The 14,023-nt window shown below is 36.4% G+C and overlaps 1 protein-coding gene across 1 annotated transcript in view; it reads left to right on the top strand.

Moving 5' to 3' along the window:
• SP4 (Sp4 transcription factor) overlaps window positions 1-11,912 on the top strand; it is a 31,714-nt gene extending 19,802 nt beyond the window's left edge. Inside the window, exons 4-6 of the mRNA XM_048303693.1 lie at window positions 1,949-2,177; window positions 2,409-2,608; window positions 3,678-11,912. Coding sequence (XP_048159650.1) covers window positions 1,949-2,177; window positions 2,409-2,608; window positions 3,678-3,925 — 677 coding nt within the window. The 3' untranslated portion in view covers window positions 3,926-11,912. The remainder of the gene's footprint in view (window positions 1-1,948; window positions 2,178-2,408; window positions 2,609-3,677) is intronic.
• The last annotated feature ends 2,111 nt before the right edge of the window (window positions 11,913-14,023 follow it).

The raw sequence follows: 14,023 nt of genomic DNA, 5'->3' as shown, positions 1-14,023 counted from the left end.
GTACTAACCTATCTGCCTGTGTGTGTTGGTGTTAGGTGGTGTGTATTAGGTTTCATCTCTGGCTGGTAGCATGGTGTTACACGAGATGGACTGTCCAAGCATCTATTGCCCCTCAGCAATCATGGGAACAAAGTAGTCATTGTCCCATGCTGGGTTGTGTGTCAGCTCACTCAGTAGCTGGGCAGTTTAGGCTTCAGAGAGAGCGTTCTTCCCAGTCTTATCCCCATTGGTGGTGTCTGTTATGGATGCTGCAGAAGTCACTAAAACACTTTAAAATCTCTCTGATTCATGTTATCCCCGAGGAATTTCTATGTTTTAAATGAATGCTTCAATACTGAGGACTTTCAAGTCTTAAAAGATTGTGTTCTGCTCTGAAGAATTCTGGTTGCCTGTTACTATTTTCTTATTGAGAGAGTGTATTTCCTTTAGTTTCACAGTTGTATGAAGGCACTGAATTTTTGAAAATGGCAGTATCTAATTATATTTTGTCCTGTTACTGGCAGGGCTGGCATTCAGTGTTGTCATGTTGTGACTGGAAGTCATATCTCTGTGTCAGATTAGGTTTATTAGTGTATTTTCTAGGACTGCATAATACCAACTTTTAAAATAAACAGAGTAATATTACTCTGCTGTTCAAGAAACTACATTTCTTACATATATTGGAATAGTTTCTTTTGCTTTAGTATCAAGACAGTAATCCAGATTTCCTTAGATCAAGAAGATCAATGAGATCAATGGACTTATGCAATGAAGCTGAATTCTTCATTCATCAAGTCAGTCTTAGATTTTCATTTGATCCCTTCCCTGGGGAGGCTGTTCCAGTGATCAGCTACCCTCTCAGTGAAGAGCCTTTTCTTACTGTCCAACCTGAACTTCCCCTGGTGCAGATTCATGCCATTCCCTCATGTCCTATCACTGGTCACCAGAAAGAGGAGAGAGGTGAGCAGCACCTCCCGCTCCACTGCCCCCCTTGAGGAAGGTGTAGACTGTGTGGAGGTCACTCCTCAGCCTTCTCCCAGCTGAACAAACCAAGTGACCTCAGCCGCTCCTTGTAAGTCTTGCCCTCGAGCCTTTCATCATCTTGGTCCCCTCCTCAGGGCACACTCTGATAGTTTGATGTCCTTCCTACATTAAGGCACCCAAGCAGCACAGAGTGCTCGAGGTGGGGCTGCAGCGTGCAGAGCAGGGTGGGACTCTGCCCTCGAGTCACTGCCCTCGCTTGGCTCACTGCACTGTGCTGGGTGCACCCCGGCACACAGCGGGCCCTTTCAGCTGCCACGGCACACTATTGACTCATGTACAGCTTGCCATCAACCCAAACACCACATCTCTTTCCCCAGGGCTGCTCTTGCTACTTGTTCCCCTGTTTGTACATCTAACCAGTATTACCTCATCCTGGGTAAAAATCCTGCAAAACACCAATCCCAAGAAAATTTTGGTATGTTATCTTGCTCAAGTCTAGTCCTAAGTTTCTTTTTCACTGCAAAAGTTCCTTTCTGGCTCAATGTTGATTCAAGGCAGATTGTAAGAGAAGTGACAATTCTCTAAGTGCCATAAAGCACATTTTTAATTAGCTAATTGTAGTTTTCTGAATGCAGATACAGTTCAAAGGTTATTAGAGAGACATTAATTGGCAATTGACTGAACAATATTTCTGTGTAAAATTTTATCTATTTCAGCTTTTAAGAAAAAGAATACATTTGTTAAACTAGTTAATTTTTCTTAGTATCAGTCAGTAATTTGCAGTCTTGTGCTATTTTAATAACAAATTACATTAAACAGGGCTAGCAGGTAGGTAGTGCTTCAGGAAAAGGCTGGATTTAATATTTTGTTTGTGGCTTCCCTTAACATTAGGTGGATTTTTGTCTTATAAAATGTATCAAATTTATTTGGGCATTTCACTTCTTGAAATGACTAATAAAAGGTACAAACAATTTTTATTTTACAGGTCAACAGCAAGGACAGGATGGAGTAAAAGTACAGCAAGCCACAATAGCTCCTGTAACCGTAGCAGTAGGTGGCATTGCTAATGCAGCAATTGGTGCTGTTAGTCCCGATCAGATAACACAAGTTCAGCTGCAACAAGCTCAACAAGCTTCTGACCAGGAAGTGCAGCCTGGCAAGAGACTGAGAAGAGTTGCCTGCTCATGTCCTAATTGCAGAGAGGGAGAAGGAAGGTAAATGTAACTTTTATCAGTATATATTTAAGCATCTTATCACAGCTTGCCTCATTTGGGAGTGATATTGTCCTATATTGCCTTGGTTTTTAATGCTTTCTATTAGAAAGTACATTTGTGTGGACTTCTTTAGATGGGGATTAGAAAATCTATTAGCATGAAATGTTTCTCCTAATAGCTGGTAACGTTTTAGAATATAACTACTTAGCTGTTTAAATATGCTATTTTTAGAGGCAGCAATGAGCCAGGAAAAAAGAAACAGCATATCTGCCATATTGAAGGATGTGGAAAAGTTTATGGCAAGACGTCTCATCTTCGAGCACATCTGCGCTGGCATACCGGTGAAAGACCATTTGTATGCAACTGGATTTTTTGTGGCAAGCGATTCACAAGGAGTGATGAGTTACAAAGGCATAGAAGAACCCACACAGGTTGGTTATCCCTCTCTGTAGCCATAGTACAGCAAGTCTGAATCACAGTGGCCATAGTTAAACAGTGGTGTCAAGGTTCTCACTAAGTTACCTGACAATTACCTGTAAATGCAAATAAAGTAACTTTAAAACAAGGAAGTGGTAGATTGCAGTTTTCATTAATTTAAGCTGGCTGTGAAATCATATAAATAAAAAGGGATCTGTTCCAACTGTTCTTTTGTATGTGGGCTAGAAAAAGATGACCATTTCATCACAGATAGCTGGTGTACATTAGCTCGTGCTTGATCTAAATGTAACAAATTAGGTCAGGCATATAGGATTGGCCATGGACCACGGTTATTGTTTCCTCACTTGGATTAGCTCAGTCCTTAAGAAATTTACTAACCTAGTCCGTACATTAGATTTGGTCTTCCTGGGAAGTTTCCTGGAGTTTCAAGTGGGAACTGATAAAGCAAATTCTCTTAACAGTTCAGAATGGAAAAGTCAACCTTTCAAAAGCTGAAGATTTTATCAGCCTTTTAGCTGATAAAATTTTTTTAGCTCCTCCTCCCCCAGCTTATAGCACCTGGTGTCTAAGCACTAATTACATTTGAACAATAACAGGACCTTTTATGTATTGAATTTATCTCTCTTGCTGTAGATTTCATACATCTTCATGGAGCATTGGAATTCATGTTTTCAAATTCACTTCCCATCACTGTAATCTAAATAACAAAAGTATTCTTGAAAAATGCTACCAAGTTGTTCTGTGAGGGCTTTTGCCTCCCTCCCTCTGGTAGGTTTGTGGAAGTTTATGAAAATTCTCAGGTGTCCTGAAATTCCAACTTTTCACCAGATAATCACAGCATAGCAAATATTTGTTGAGAACATTTCAGTAGTGAAGAGTAGATTGCCAAAAGCCTGTGACCGAACAGAACGCACCTGGAAATGAGTCAGATAGAAAAGAAAACATTGTGTCCTTTTAAAGACACTTTGGATGTTGAACAGAATAGGGTGAGATTCAAGTAATCAAGCAGTGTTCAGTGCTCTCTTTCAGTAACATTTTGGTTTTGTTCTTATTTTTAAAAAGGTGAAAAGAGATTTGAGTGCCCAGAATGCTCTAAAAGGTTTATGCGAAGTGACCATCTCTCAAAACATGTCAAAACTCATCAGAACAAGAAGGGTGGTGGAACAGCCCTTGCTATTGTTACCTCAGGAGAACTGGACTCTTCAGTTACTGAGGTTCTTGGTTCTCCAAGAATTGTCACTGTTGCTGCCATTTCTCAAGATTCAAACCCAGCAACCCCTAACGTTTCAACAAACATGGAAGAATTCTGAAAGGATCATTTATATGGACACCTAGTGCTGCACTTAAGTTTACATACCTTTCAGGATATGGAAGTGGGCTGGTAAAGTGGATTACAGAGCAGGAAATCTTTTTTTCAGTCATGACTTCTGTAAGTGTTCCAGGTTGGAGGGTCAGCATGGGAAGTGTACACCGGTGCAACAAGACAAAAATTTCAAAAATACAAACAGCGCAAATTGATGACTGGATAAACAGATGGAGGAATAATATTTCCATACTGTACTTTTTTAGTTATATGTCTGTATATTCTGTAATGATTTTAAGTGAACTTTACCCCCCCTATTTTAGCACTGTATGTTAATGTGTTTATAAAATCAGATAGTATCAGTGTAAAACTGGGTGGACCTTGACTAGGATTAATACCATTTGATGAAGGCACTTTGTTTTTAAGATAAATTTATAATATTTTCATGAGAGCATCCTTTTCCCATAAGGCACAGCAAAATGGAATACAGGATGAACAACAGTGGATATATTTTGGGTTTTTGCTCAGTCCATACAACACATCAGTTAATTTTGGCCATCTTTTCTCAAGTTTTGGAATTATTCCAATAGCAGCTGGGTGATGCATGCTGCAAAGTGATTCTGAGGTGGGCCTCAGATTAATTCTGACTACTACATTATAGTAGTGTGTATAAACGACAATCAGTGAGTTCTAATTCCTCTCTTCGTGTGGAGAGCTAGGGTTACGTAGAATTAGTGTAAACAGTAGGAAAGATAAAACCACAGAAGGATATTAACATAAGATTTACAAAAGTAATGGTATCTTTATGTAGAACGAAAAAAAATTGTGTCAATTTTTGGTAATTCATTTCATTTTGTATTTCCCTGCCCATGGCAAGGACGATCTTTAAGGTCCCTTCCAACCCAAACCATTCTGTGGTTCGATGATTCTGTATTTTAAAACATCGGTGGCCCATTTTTTAACTCATAGATAACTTGAATCTTAAAAACTCGACCTTAGGTGTTTGAATGTTTTAATTTTGTTAGAATTCATGGAAATTAATCAGACAATTGAGTGTTGTAGCTCATTCTCCAGTATCTCCTCTCTGTAAATACTAGTTTATTATGTTGTGGTTAATGTACTGAGTTCTTTGTGCTTTGACTTAATAGCCAAAGAAAAAAACTAATTTTTTAATAAAAAAAGAAGCAAGTAAACATTTTCTCTTTTCCCCTAAATATTACTGTCTCTTTTTTCTCTTCAAGGATAATATGAGGGCTGGTAATAAATATCTGTTAGCTATCAAGTCTTATATTGAGCCTCCAACCATAAAACAAACTGGGAAAAGAGAAATATTGTTATCTTTTTGGGACATGACTTCTGGTTTCAAAGCTTTGGTTACATTTTCAGATGTGACGGTGAATACAGAGAAAATGTAAAATAAAAAAAAAGAAAAAGGAAGAAACAACAAAAATTGCATTTTCTATGTGAAAATTCCAGTAGGTACAAGGAGGAAAGATGGCCAAATATTTCATACTCAGGATTTTTAATTACTTCCCCTAGGCATAAATGTAACCTTTTACATCTACAGTCATTTGTTAATAAATTCTCATGACCAATTTTTAAGGAGATTTATACACCAAAATATTTTTAATGTAACTAAAGGAAGTACAGTGCAAGAAGAATAAGACATTTTTCTTTCCCCTGCAAATTATGAAAGGAAGAATCTGTGTGGTAGCTGTTGGTTTGCGAGACATAACAGGTACCCTGTGCATTCCCTAAAGAGCATATACTTCTCATCTGAACAATTTATCAATCTTGTGGTGTTTTCTGTATTTTTGAAGCAAAAGAAATACCATTGTTTACACTGTGTACACTTTAGGCCAGCCCTTTGTAGCAAAATACTAAGCTGAGGGTATTTTATACTTTCAGTTTACATAAAAAGCTTTGAGATTAAAGAAAAACAATTTTACACTGTGGTTATAAATTTCAAGTTTCTTAAAGCTTTTTTAGACTTGTAACAGAGTCTTTAAATTTTAGTTGGGTTTTGTACATTATTTTGTATATTTTATTTAAAGTACTCTTAACTGATGTATCTGGATTTAAAACATCAGAATCAATTAGGTGTTACATTTAATACAGATGAACATTAGGTAGTATTAACTGTTAATTTTATTATATAGGAAATGAAACGTCAAATATATATTTTATCATTATGCTTCACAATCAGTGCTCTACATTACTTTATGCAAAGAGGAACTTTCCTAATGTTAATATCATATTTCCTAAAAGTTAACCGTTTTGTAAACTGAATTTACAAGCATTCTGCACAACCATTTCATATGTAATTTTTTCATGCATACTTATGTATGCAGATAGGAAACTGAAGTAATTTTTAATCTGCAATGAATCCCTATTATAGATGTATCCAAATCTAAATCTGGTTGGCTTCATAGCATCTCAAGTACATTAACTTGTGTTAGCAGGTGCACATTTTACCGCTGGAATTAGAAACATTCTGCCAGTCTGTTCTGCATCCCATTCGGAATCCACTTTTCTGTCTTAAAAGGATCGTAAATTTCAATGTCCTTTATTTGACTCAGTGGGATATAGCTGTTGTAAGTAATAGGGCACAGATGTGCAGTAGTATCTTGTTTAATGGCATTTCACTGTTCATTCCCTTTGCCACCATTAACAATTTTGCTTTATTGTAATTATCAGTGCAAAGTGTATTTACCATGGTAGAACTCCAGTGTTAGAATAGTTTTTTTCTTACAATATACTTTCTTTGATTAGGTTTGTGTATGTGTTGCCGATTACATTAGCAATTGGTGTTAAGTCATTATTTATCACATTCTTTCACGAGAGCAGTAATAAAAGTGTGTAATCTAGGAGAAAAAGTTAATTTGTCAAAGTTAAGTAAGCATGATGTTTAGGTCCTATTTTTCAATTTTATAACTGTTTTATTGCAACAATATTTGTATTTAAGTCTTCATTTTAATGCCTTGTGGTGTTTTTTTATGCATGTCACTGAATTGTCATCCCGCAAGAATTGATGTGCAGCATAGGGTATTAAATCTACATAATGATTTTGAAACAGAAAAATAGTTGATGGTAAAAATGTAAATGTTTTGCAAAAATTCCTTATAAAAAAAAGTTTTGTAGTAATATTTCACTTGTAAATTTTTCTAAAAAAAAATGGAAAAGGAAAAAAATGAGAGTAACGTTTCCCCACATCTAGAATTTAGAAATTAATTCTGCCAGCAAAGCCTGTAAGGCGTTAATCTGACACTTTTACAATGCTGATTTGTATAATTTTTTGGTGGGTTTGGAACTAAAATCATGTACAAGTTGTTGCCTGCAATAACATTTTGCAAGTAACCTATTAAAATTCCCTTGAGTTTAAAAGGTTTCTTCATTTAATTGCTTACAATATAAAGCTGCAATAAATTATGTTTGTGTGATAATCTGTTCATCAAGGAGAACACTAGAAAACAAATGCTTCTCAATGGGGAAAGGTTGGCAGCAGCTTCTGGATTTATGTAATTAAGACCTGTACTTGCTGGTCAGTGTTTCCCAACTGGCAGACTCCCAGCAGGGAATTAAACCAGCAGATTCTAGCTCAGCATGAATTCTGTGGGGTTTGTTCAGCTCTTGCAAATGGAAGCTACGATTATTCCTGAACACACCAAAGGAATAACCAAAGGGAAAAATTTCCTAAGGTAAGGAATATGTTCATACACACACACACACACACACAGATAAAATACAAATTTAGAAAACTGAAGGTAATTCAGTTTGACAGAGATGAATAATAGAAGTGTCATTGTATTGCACATATGGAGTGAATATAACAAGAAATGGAAACCTGAAAGTATTGACTTCAGCTCATAGAAAATATATTGAGCTTTTCTTAGTGAAATGTCAACAGGCTCCTGCATTGTGTTATACTGAAATAACTTTCATGGTATGCGAAATTGCTAATAACAATGTTATACTAATTTTTTTTAATTTTTTTTTTTTAATGCTAAAAGGATTTTTATGGTAGACTTTACCATACTTTTGCAGTGAATAAGTAATACTGTTTCACAAAGGATGAAATACATAGAGAATCACAGGATCATTTAGGTTGGAAAAGACCTTTAACATCATTGAACTCGACTGAAAAGCTAACACTGCAAATCCCACCACTAAAACCCATCCCTAACCACTACATATACACATAAGAAGGCCACTTTCCTCCATTTTCCAAAAGATGAATTTAAAATTTGGGACTTCTAACCTTGTACTGCAAAACAGAATCATCTTTCCTAAATGAGATATAAAATACATAATCTTTATTATATGTTTGATTAAATACCTGTTAAAGTCTCCTAAAGTAACCTCTGTTTGAATGTCAGACAAACTTACTAACTGAAGTCAATCTATGTCGTAATTCAAAGTAAATGCATCTGACCAACTAATATGTCTTTACTGGCCAAGTTTTTAGTATTGTGGCACTGGTGTGTTTTGAAGCAAATTCTACGTTACTGATAAGAGACTAGTCCTCTGCCTATACCATTTTAAATATAAAGTATCAGAAAATCTAACAAATCTTGACACAAGGAGAAATGTTCATGTTGCGTTTTACCCTTTTAGTCCTTCAAATGTGATCATTCTAGTCTAAGAAGCAAGAAGCGTGATACCAAATTGAGTATTTCTATCTGCAAATGTAGATTCACTACCTTTGCTAAAATTATCTAAAATTACATTTTATATTTATTCCATTAGTTTTGTTCTCTGTCTGTCTAGGTAGCAAATTTCAGGATGGGTTTTTATCTATAAGCACTATTAACATTTAATTCATATTGAACTTCCTAATGCCTTCCATGCCCCTGCCTCCCATTCATTTTCCTTTCCCCAAAGCTACTTGCATGATTTCCTGATACCCTGAGATTTGTCAATGAAAATGGAAGTGCTGTGGGGACCTAGAGCTGGCACGTGCTATCTTTGTTTGCTAGAATACCTTCCATAGAGAGAGGACAGCAAGATACATTTTCTAGAGCAGCCTCACTGAAAATGATTGGAGGTTATCATGGGTGGGTGGATTGACACTGTGCCCAACTGCTGTGGATGTCATGATGGGCACTTTTCTGTTCAGTTTATTATGGTTTGTTTAGTGGTTTTCGTAGCAAGTACCAAAAATTACGTACTTCTAAATTGCCAGGTCAAAGAACATAGGCATTTCTCTGACTTACATGAACAGCAGTGTGGAATGTAAGATTCATAATATACAAGTTCAAAGCTATATCTATCATTTCTACTTTTGTGTATGGAAAATGCCTAGCCTTGAGCATTTAATAATTTCTTTACAATAATATTTTAGCACAACCTTTTAAAATAGAATGTTTCAACCTTTATAGTTTGTCCTAGGAAGGAGAAACTGTTCTTAACTGAAGTGTATTGGAGACCATAAGTATTCAGAGATTTCTTTGCCAGATACACATTTGACAGCATTTCTGGAACTTATCACTTTCTCTCTTGCCTCTGTCCCCTCTTGCATCTGTGCTGTATTCTAGCCTAGGTTGCCATTAAGACCTCTCTTACTGCACTTTCAAATGCTATAGCTTCTTATTTGAATAATCTCTTGCTTCTTGCTAAACACATTGCAGAAACACATAGACCAGACAAAAGAAGTACTCTTGCTTAAATATTTATATTGGAAAACTCCTTCGGGAAGTATTTCAGTTGAATGAGGTCTCTGTTGCATCCCCACATATTATGGAAGCTTAGTCCAAGCTAGAGTTTAAAATAAAAGTTTGCAGGGCAGAGAGTGTTTCTCAAAATATGTTTGTGCTGCTAGTCTACAATTCTGTTAAACATTAATTTTATGCTCTTTTAAGTTCAATGCATAGCTTTGTGTCACTTGTATGTGTTTTAAAGGAAAGTCTTGGGCCAAATTCCAGGAAGAACCCAATCTCAAAGTTGGCTGACTTTTTGGTGTTGACACATTTGTCAAAGTTTTGAAAGATTTTTAAAACTACTGAAAGCAAGCAGTAAGAGAAGCAAACTCTGTATAGATGTACATATACTATGTATAGGCACATTCAGATTTTTTTTTAAAAGTAATTGAATTAATGAGGTATTGATTTACTTTCATAGCTCAACTTACTAACTTGAACTGATGCTGATAGGTAATATGTGTGTCTGCTAAGTGATGCATATACATCTTTCAGGACTTAAAGATTCTTGAGTTTGTACGTCAACAATTAAAACACGATCCTCTTGCTCCTTTTAGTCAGTTCTACTTCAGTCTTACAAATATAGATTCTCTGCTTACAGTTTTAAAAATCTAAGGGATTAATATACAAAATTACACAGCTGGGTGGAAAAAAGCCAAGAAAGTGAAAGTCAAACCAAGTGAAGTAATTTTTTCTAGTCACGCATTTTACTTTTGTATTACTGTAATTTTTGCTTAGGCATGCCAGATTTTTCATCCTCTTATGTCGGTTCCTAACAGGAAGCTTTCATAACTAGATGTGGAAGAAGTGTTTCTTTAGAGAAAGAAAGGTAGCTAGAGCATAAACAGTATTCTGGTTGGTATACCTTTTCCCCCTAAAGTCTTCAGTTTCTGACAGCAGTCACTAAAGCCTACTGCTGTTCGTAAAGAGAAAATAAGTCAAGATAATTGAGGGAGTCAAGAATTACCTAAGAATGGGATGAGAGGGGTGATAAAATACTTAATTAGCAAAAAAAAAAAAAAAAAAAAAAAAAAAGAGTAAAAAATAGGAGACTGAGGAACTAAAAGAAACCTGAATGGAATCTAAAATGATACTGCAGGAGCACAAAAAGCAGTAGTTACCATGTTGAGCTAGAAGGAGGTGGAGAATAGGTAATATTTTTCCTTTGCAAATATACATTTTTTGTGCTTTTGACACAGCACTGGTCTTGCTTGTGGTGCTGGCAGCTTCTTTCTCTTTTGAACAGAAGTCATAGAGTACTCAGTATACTGATTCACTATTGAAAGGTCTTTGAAAGTGGAAATCCTTGTTAGTGTTTATTTTTCTAAACTGCTGGACTTGCAGACCGAGTAGAATATGGTTAGAGTCCCCTGGGAGCTGTGCATGGGCATAGTAAATGCCAATCATCCTGGATGTTACCATCTGTTTACATTAAGACAAGCAATCAATTTTTAGATTGTCATAAACCAGAGAGAATTTTCTACTTACATAGAAAAATTCAATTTCCCTCAGTTTTTTTCCTCTTCCTCTTTTATAGCAGCATGAAACTACACAAAAATAAAGTTGGTAGCCTTGATGGAATAAAAATACTCTGGTTTAAACAATAAGAGCTTAAGATATGAAATAGTCATACATTTAAACTCCTGCTCTTAAATATGAGCAGAACTGATTTCACTGGCATCCAACATCAACTTACTGAAAACATTCAAATGGTGCAATTCAGATGTATTGTAGTCAATATGACTTTTGCATTAAAAACAATCCACACTTCTACACTGGCATCTGTAAGTCTCACTGTTGCTGAAATAAATGACTGAAGCCTCTTCTGAATCTAAGATTGAAACTTTTGGGTAGCCTTCTGTTTTTACACTTGCAGCTTTCAAAAGTAGTTTGGCATTGAGGATCACCTAGAAGCTGCTATAATTGCTACTTATTATTGCTATTTAGCCAGTAATAATGAGTGATCACACTCTTGTTCTTCCTTTAGTTGTGACTGTTCAATAGCCTCTATCTTCTGCTTGTTTTAGCACAGTAGTCTGTTAGAATAACACTGTGTTAGAATAACATACTGTTAGAATAAAGTTTCTCAGTCTTTTAAGAACTCTAGTCTGTATTAGATTGTTATCTAATTAATTGGTGGTAGCTGACTGATCACGTGGCGATATGCATGTAAAGAGTAGAGAGCTAGAGAACAATGGAGTATATAAAGAGGCATTACCTGCAAAAATGCTAAATTTAATCTTGTCTCTATTTGATCTCTTCCATTCTTTCAAGTTCTGCTTGTGCCCTCCAGGAAAATAAAAGAAATCATCATCTGTGGTCTTGGGGAGATGTCTAGCAAATTCACAGGTACAAATGCAGTGAAAAGAAGTTGACTGAGACAAATATTTGTTGCAACAAACCCCTACCAGCTGGACAGCAATGATACACGGAGGAAAATCAAAAGTGAAAGTTATTGTGGAAGGTGCTAACAGATTTCAAATGTGTCACAGGTTCAGAGAAAGAATTTGAGGATTACCTTTTTGTCATATTGAAGAAATAAAAATACATGTACCACAATAATCTGAATCCCTTCATTTGAATGACTTGACAGAATGTACCATGTGATCCCTCAGCTGAACTAATTAAACAAAGCTTTCCACAAAGATTCTACAAGCAGTTTTTAATAAGGATCAGAAAATTACTTGTTGAAGGTGCCAACGTTTTTCATTTCAGAGAACAAAAATTTCTATTATACTACTTTGCTGAGATCTTAGAGATCAGTATCTTTTTCTCATGTATCTAGTCAAAGGTCACCTTATATCCTTCAAAATTTATTATTATGATTTCAAATTACTGTTAAATATGTCTGTTAACCATCTGTTCATTGTCCTTCTGACTGGCCAACTAAGAGATTCAAATATCCACTCTATATATTGTGTTGAATGTGTCTATTCATTGTGCCACAGCTGCGGCAGCTAACTGCAAAAATACATTGAAGCTTTTACCCATATTCTTGCTGAAGTGCACTCCTAGAAGAACTTCTGCTGAATATTTGAGATAAGATTTAAAGAAACAAAAGGATTGTCAGAAAAGAATAAGCCAAATAAAGCTTGAGGATAAATTATGTCAGTCACTGAGGTTACAAAAGTCAGAAGAGGCTTTGGGTCAACTTCTAGGATTTTTCATCCTCGTTTAATTATAGATCTTTTTAGTTTTCTTTAAAGCATGTTGTATTTTATTTCACCACAAGGAGATAGGGAAATTACTTGCCTTCAATAGACAAACAGATAGGGAGATAGACGAAATTTTTTCATCAGTGCCTACTTAACTTTGTGGACTCCTCTGGCAGTGACCCAAGAGGCAGGTTCATCTCTGGGGAAGCCTGGAAAACCCCCTGCACTTACACCAAGACAGGTGTTTTCTCTGCCACTCTGTGATTCCAGAAAAGAGGTGTAGTTCAAGCTTGGCAGTGAGGAGCTGTATTTCTCAGATCAATGTCTCCAAAGAGCAAGAGAAGTCAAAAAAAAAAAATATATATTTCTCTTGCTGTTTCCTTGAGAAAGGTGGAAAGTGCTCTGAAAGTTGGTTACATGCTAAATGCTGACCAAGTGAAGTATGAAAAGCAGACGGGTGGCACCGACAAGAGAGCTAAACTCCAAGCCCTAGCAACACTGCTGAATTCTGGCTGACCCCTGCAGATGGGAAAATAATCGCCTTCTCTTAGAATATAAGAACAAAGGTGCTCTCAGAAAAGAAATCAGGGGAAGAAATGTAATGTTCCCTGTGCTGCAAAATAAGGAGAGTAAAATTCATCAAGGAGCACTACAGATTTTGCACAATGTAAGAGAGTAAGCCGGCTCCAAAGGTCTGTGGGGCAACAGCGTGGCACACAGTGGATTGCTGGGCATTGCCTCACTGTTTGTGCTCAGCTCCTGAGAGAGCTGTACATGCAGCAGAGCAGGGTTCTGTGCAGTCAGAGGTACTGGTTTATTAGGTACATTGGTAGTAGAACTCAACTTGTAGGTTTATCCTAGATGTTTTCTTGAAAACAACTCCAGACAGAAGTCTCCAGATGCCCATGCCAAGAGCAGACACATATTTTATAGGGGTGTTTTTGCATTAGTCACATGGCAGAAATCAACTTTTCCTGGCTGTCTACAGAGATGCTCTACAGTTTGGCAGACCACCATGGGCTGGTACAGACATGAGCAGCCTGTAAGTGCCAAACTGAGGAAACCTCAGAGAGAAACCTGTCACACACCAAGTGAAGCTGGCTTTCCTTGGGTGTTTTTCTCAGACATTCACAGACACATTGTTTTCACTGGGTTGAAAACATATATTCTGAAAATATCTGTGTTTTCATTTGGGCTTAATCAGATACAGCGGCTTTAGCAGCTGTAAAGTTGGGAAGGCGAACACTAGTTACC

The sequence above is a fragment of the Corvus hawaiiensis genome, chromosome 1 (genome assembly GCF_020740725.1).
Source record: "Corvus hawaiiensis isolate bCorHaw1 chromosome 1, bCorHaw1.pri.cur, whole genome shotgun sequence".
NCBI lineage: Eukaryota > Metazoa > Chordata > Aves > Passeriformes > Corvidae > Corvus > Corvus hawaiiensis.
Note: the sequence above shows the minus strand (reverse complement) of the source record. Positions and strands in the feature narration are given on the sequence as shown.